This window comes from Pterocles gutturalis, unplaced genomic scaffold, assembly GCF_000699245.1.
Source record: "Pterocles gutturalis isolate BGI_N339 unplaced genomic scaffold, ASM69924v1 scaffold10007, whole genome shotgun sequence".
Taxonomy (NCBI): Eukaryota; Metazoa; Chordata; class Aves; order Pterocliformes; family Pteroclidae; genus Pterocles; species Pterocles gutturalis.
In genome coordinates this window covers 3652-10297 of record NW_010110228.1, presented here as the reverse complement: position 1 = coordinate 10297, position 6646 = coordinate 3652, and the positions used below count along the sequence as shown (strand labels likewise).

At 39.6% G+C, this 6646-nt stretch overlaps 1 protein-coding gene across 1 annotated transcript in view; it reads left to right on the top strand.

The window, feature by feature from the left end:
- The window catches only part of GCN1L1 (GCN1 general control of amino-acid synthesis 1-like 1 (yeast)), a gene marked incomplete at its 5' end in the record, with an annotated part of 40978 nt that extends 35612 nt beyond the window's left edge, over nt 1-5366 (top strand). The window contains 5 exons of the mRNA XM_010073266.1: nt 1049-1145; nt 2083-2231; nt 2831-2935; nt 3838-4056; nt 4643-5366. Of these exons, the coding sequence (XP_010071568.1) occupies nt 1049-1145; nt 2083-2231; nt 2831-2935; nt 3838-4056; nt 4643-4768 (696 nt within the window). The remainder of the gene's footprint in view (nt 1-1048; nt 1146-2082; nt 2232-2830; nt 2936-3837; nt 4057-4642) is intronic.
- Between the last annotated feature and the right edge of the window lie 1280 nt (nt 5367-6646).

Genomic DNA, 6646 nt, shown 5'->3' with positions numbered 1-6646 from the left:
CAACGCCTACCCTGTTCCTGGCTAACAATCTCGGAGCAGAGAAACTCCTGATACCACAATCCTGGAAGAGAGAACAAGCTTCCCATCTGACCCCCATTAAAATACCGAGTATGTCGTTGCACAATATGGAATATCCCACTGGCCCGTTTGGGTCCATTGCTCAGGCTGTGCTCCTTCCCAGCTTCTTGTGCACCTGCACACTAGCAAAACATGGGAAGCTGGAAAGTCCTTGCCTTACTTAGCAACAACTGAAAACATCAGTGTGTTACCAACATTCTTCTCCTACCAAATCCCATGCTGAATCCAAAACACAGCGCTATTCTAGCTACTAATAAGAAAATTATCTCTAGCCCGGCCAAAACCAGGACATACGTATGGTTGTAGGCTCTCCAGTGTGGTTTGTCATTTAGCGTGAGACATTTTGCAGGTAATGGCAGATTTTTTCCCTGTGATCAAGAAGCTCTCCAAGTTGAATATAGTGTCTTCTGTGTATGGCAGATAGCGACAGTATCATCTGTGAGATTAAAATTAATCATCTAGTAATTTCTTCCTTAATCATAGACATGCAACTGTTGGCATGCTAGAAATGGAAACATTGAAAAAGTCCCACTGGGTTGTAAGTTTCAGGGTGGAGAGGAATAATGATTGGATAGGCACATAAGCAAACTAAAATAACAAAAGCCTGGAAGTTTTAAATTAAAAGCAGTATGAGTTTATCACAGAGATAACACTTACTTTCTGGACCGTGAATCTAAATGCTTGTGAATATGTCTTTTAAAACATTCATCTTTATGACTTTTCCGTTTAACAAATCAGAACTTACATAGGTCTGTAATTCTTCAGTCTCTGCTGGCTTTTTTGACTGTGGATTTGGCTTTAAGTTCCATTATGTACAAGAAACCTGCGAATCCACAGGTAGCAGGAGTGAAATACTTCTAATAATACTTATTTCCTCCTTTGTATTTCATATCATCTTCTGTCACTTGCTCTTCTTGCTGCTGATCTCTGTATTGAGCTCAAGCAGCGTTACTCTTCCTTTCCTCGTTAGGATGCCACACGCATGGCCTCGGCTGGCTGCTTAGCAGAACTGTGTGCGTTTCTGTCAGAAGAGGAGCTCAGTACTGTTCTCCACCAGCACTTGCTGGGTAAGTGAAGCTGTTTATTGGGACTGGAACTGAATCTGAAAAGCAGGGGAAGATACTTTCTTAGCCATTGGTTTGGGAAAACTTTGTGACTAATTTAGGTTCCTCCTCTTTATCTTAAGCCTGAATCTCTAGTCTAGATTTTATTTTACTTTTCTTTGCTTGTGGCTGTTCATTTGAACACCGTGGTACACAGCTGAGCACAGGGTGGTGGTTGTAGTTTGGAGTTACCAATCCTTTTTTTTCTGGATTTGTTTTCAGACGAGGTGATGGGAAGTACCAGCGTGGCTGAGTGATTGCCAGTGCTGACACACAGAGTATGGGAGGTGACAGGATGTTCAGGCAGGGTGCACAAGAGGGCCGTTCCACCTTTTTTGATGACACTTTGATCTTAGATTGGTTTATGCTGATTGCAGACCACATCTGATGACTTCAGATGCTTTTGGAGAATTAACTGATTTACCTCTAAGTTAGACAAAAGGATGAGTTTTGTAGGAACTCGTAGTGGTTGGGAGTGCTATGGGATTACTCTCCTCTGTGGAATTAAAAAGGGAATCTGTTAGGTGGTTTGAAATTACAGATTAATTTTATAATTTTATTAGAGAGTCAAAGCTTGTGTAATTCTGATGCCAAACTCCTTTAAGCACTGTGATATGGGCCTGACTACATCTGACTGAGACCATCAAAAATAACGGTTGAACAATAGAGTCGCTTGTAGCTGGTTTCTGCATCAGCCCAGGTGTTCCTGTCCCGTGCAGGTGTTATGTTTTAGCACTGTTTGTATGGCTTTTGGGGAGGGGTGGAAGAAGCAAGGCATTGCTTTAGATGCTGCTTAATATTTCATGTTATGGAAGTTAATTGACAAACTGACAAAAGTTTTCTTAGATGAAGAGGAATGGATAGCGGGAGCCTTGCTATTTTTCTTTTTTTCCACTTGTAGCAGATGTCTCTGGCATTGACTGGATGGTGAGACACGGGCGAAGCCTGGCTCTCTCCGTGGCTGTAAATGTTGCTCCTAGCAGGCTGTGTTCCCCCAAATACTACAATAGTGTTCAGGAGATGATCCTCAGCAATGCCACGGCTGACAGGGTAAGTGCTACACAAGAGTGGGTGAGTTCTGCTGCAAGTGCTTGTTGGGAGTAGTTTTAAAAGGTGTGAAGGTTCTCTGTGTTACCAAACAAAAGAGAACAAAACTCTTGGAGTGCAATCTGAAGATTCTCCCTTGACTAGATGCAGTTTTATTGTGAAGCTACACAACTGTTCCTGTTCTTTGAGTTCCGATCTCTGTGGAGATGAAGACCTGCAACTACAGAGTAGCTTTTATTGGGAGTAAATTACGCTTCTGTTTCCCCATTAAAGTTCTTATCTGCAGGCCAGATTTACAAGAAGTGCAAATATTTCAGGAACATTTTAAATCTAGTGTTGAATGAATAATTTGGTGTAGGGAAGTTGGGGGCTCTGTGGGGCCTGCCATCTTGTTCCATGTGGCTCATAGCTGAACTATGTATTTTTTTATCACATTGCCCAATATAATTAACCCAATGTTTTCCTGCTTTGCATGCTGTGTTTTTTTGAAAGATCCGTTTAGCTTTACGCAGAAGTTCACCGGTCCGCGAGACCCATGAGCCTTGTTACAAAGACTGTTGAGCTCTGCTGTAATGATATCAATTTTTGTCTTTATGTTGAAGATTCCCATTGCAGTTAGTGGCATCAGAGGGATGGGCTTTCTTATGAAATACCACATGGAAGGAGGAGGGAACCTGCCTCCAAAGCTTTCCAACCTCTTTATAAAGGTAAGACTTCTTATAAGAACTATCTGGAGTGGTTCTCCTGTGATCTGCATCTTTGAGCTAACTCGTGGGTGGTTTCCTCTATCAAATTTCTGTATGGACATTTTTAATGTCTTAGAAAATATAGGGAGAGATAAGAGTGAGAGGGGTAGTGCTGGCTCAGCAGAGCTGCTTTTCATTTTGTCTGTCATCTTTACTGTAAATAAAAATGTGTTACATTTTAAGGTTTTACATTTCTTTTCAATTTACTTGAAAAACATCAAACATGCAAGTTGACATGCTGCAGGCCATCATTCTTCAGACTTTTTGTTTGAAATCCTACATTCATATATTAATTTGTATCAACATATTGTATTAAAATATAAAATAAGTATCACAATTGTCACAGTACCTTTATCATAGTATTAATAGTGCAGTTCACATTCACCTGTTTAGCTTTCATGTTTTAAGTGTATTGAGATTAAATAAAAAAAATAAAAAGCTCTAGGGGTTTTTTTAATTTTAAAATGAAATCCACCTTATACTCCAACCAGAGATTGACTTGGCTGTTGCTGCTAACTGAGCGTATTTTACAGAGGTGCTAACGCTATCAGTTTTTGCTGCACTTAGTGGTCATTGTCATTTCCTGAGGCCGTTGAGAGAAGTGTGTGACCCTGTCATCAAGCACATTTTCAGCCGCTTTCCTTTGATAAGGTGTCTTGTTTTCAAGGTTTGATTTTCTCTTACTGTTACACAGTTTAATCAAACTTGTTGATAACAAGTTTGTCTCATGTACCTGTGAGTTGAAAACAGCTTGCTTTTCTTTTTATAGTGTAAAATACTTAAATTAGAAAAAAATATAAACTATTGCTTTAAATACCTGTCCTTGGTATATCTGAATTTAAGTCTATCTTTGTCTCCTTCAGTGTCTCCAGAACTCATCCAGTGACATAAAGTTAGTAGCAGAAAAGATGATTTGGTGGGCAAATAAAAACCATCTTCCTTCACTGGATCCTCAGACGATTAAACCAATTCTCAAAGCACTTCTGGACAACACAAAGGACAAAAACACCAGTGTAAGAGCCTACAGCGACCAAGCTATTGTCAATCTTCTGAAGATGAGAGCGGGTGAAGAAGTGCTTGAGGTATGAGACAGAAGAAAATGTAATCATTTGTAGAAGGCTGTGTCACATCGCCCTGGAGCCTCAGAATGTGCTGGCAGTCTCTTATGCAATAGCTGGGGTGGGACATTCCTATTTGTATTTAAGCTTTCATCAGTATTCCCATGCTAAGCCTTGAAGAAAGAAGCAGTACTGACACTGTACAACCTTACAGTGCAGCATTACTAAAATCAAGGTATTTAACGTACCTTCCATGTTTAACATAGTAGCCTTGTTCTCAGACTGCCTGAAGCCCTTTCTGTGCTGTAGTTACCTTAGCGAGGGCTGCTAGTTTATTGCTCTTGTCACTTGGATAATCCTACTGCAGCAGTAGTGGTGCTAGAGGGAGTATTTTAGGATGGACTACTCAGTACATCCATTTCCAGACCTCTTTTCTAAGTCTTAACTGCTTTTGGGTACTTCCCCTGTCTGGAGTCATAAAACCAGATGAAGAACTTTGTTACGTTTGAAAGATTGTGGATGAATACAGCTTGTAAAGCACTTACATTTGTTCTCATTTTGAATGGTATGTCACAAGGAATTGGTAATTGGTGTTGTCTCCCTTCCACAGTCAGTTTCCAAGATTCTAGATGCTGCCAGCTTGGAGCTTCTCAACGAAAGCTGCAGGAGATCTCTGAAGAAGCTGGCTGGCCAGGCCGACTCTGATGAACAGATAGATGACACCATACTGACGTGATAATAAAGCAGAAGACAAGAAAACACTGAACCAACCGCTGCATCAGCATTTCAACTCAAACACCTATTTAAAATGTTTTCATTTTTGAAAATGTTAATTCTGATGGGATTTCAAGAAAAGGACTCCCAGAGAGTATTTTAGTATCAAATATACCAGAATAGCCTTAATTAGACCCACATTAGCTGAAAATTGAAAATTTGGTCCCCTTTTTGAAACAGATAATGCACAAGACACAGATATACTAATCAATACTGGGTAAATTGTGGCCAATTGTGAGATGTGGCTAGAGCACATCAGGCTTGAACTCTGCTGACACCTATTTCCTTGCCACAGTCTGTGCAAAAACTCCAGTACTGGATTGTTGGTCTTTTCCACAGACCCCAGGGAAGCTGGAATAGGATTCAGTGAAAGTTAAAGCGTATTGTTTTTGTGTACTGCTAACTTGCTGCTTGTGACGGTTCTAAAGACTGAAAATCCCTGTAAAACAAAATATTTAAAATAGCCTTAGAAATCACAAATGCTAAAGGGGGATTAAATGCAGTCTGTTTAAAGAAGGAACATTTAATAAAGGCTCTGAATTTGATCCTTCTGGTGTAAACTGTTGTTTTTACAAATTTGTCAACAAAGTTACACTGTGATTTAATTTTTGGATCTGCTTTTTCTAGGGCATACAGTTTGTAGAGAGGGTAGTGCTGTAATCTATAAAAACCCTTCGCAAAACTGAGGCAAGCAAGGGTTTAAAGCCAAGCCAGAGCTGACATTTAATGAAATTTGTAATTAATTACTCCTATTAATTTTCAAAGTATTTTTGACTACAGATAGCTTTTTATTTATTCAGCTTGTGAAAAATCCTCTGTCTTCCAAGGATTCATAAGATACTTGCCATTTCCAACATACAGTCAGATTTTTTTAGTCAATGAGTTGCACTGCTCTAAGAAAGCAGGTTTTTATTTTACCTGGCCAAATAGATCTCTTTTTTTATAAATTTTATTTTAATTTACTAATACCTTTTATGCCACTTGATTGAAATGGTGAAAAATCTTGTTGCAGAATATGAATTTTTATAAGGAAATATGAGTTTTACATTCTATGGAGGGTAATAGTTAAGTGAGCCTTATCTGTTGTACAAAGCTACACAGAAGCTGGTCACACCTCAGAAGCCAGATCATTGAGATCTGTTGTTTCAAATGGGTGGGTGTGTGGGGGAATCCTCCTTACATCTAACTCTGGATGGCTCAAGCCATGACAAAGGGAGAATACAGTACCACATGTCATAAAATTTGAGAGCACATGTAACCACATGGGAACACACATTCTGCTAGAACTAGTTTGCTGATTGCTATGGCAGTAGCAACAAACAGAAAAACATTTTGCTGTACTCATGCCTCAAACAGCAAGATACAATCTCAAGGAGACATTTGGGAGTGCTGTGCTTTGTTTTGGTCAAAAGTACAAGAACCTATCAAAACGTTCTTGCCATTGTGTCAGCTCCCAAGGCTGTGGTGTAGGCTCCTGGCAACAGAGATTTGCTGTAGGAGCTGCACTGTAGAATACTGCTGGAGGGAAAAGTCAGCTAATGTACCTTACCAAGACAGGCTCAGCTCCAGCTGACCCGTTCCTAATGGATTTCCATATAATTGGTATTTACAGTTTATGGAGATTCCATAACCTTTCTATGTCATCTATTTCCTTATATAAACTTTTCAGACTGTCAGCGCTTACCTCATGTCTAAAATAAATCTTCCCTGGTGCTATTTGAGTCCATTGCTGCTTGTTCTATTCCCACAGGCATTGAAAATAGTTCATTTTTGCAGCAACTGCATCATCACGTCAGCGTTTTCACCCTTGGATGAAATAAGTTTAGATTTTCTACATCTT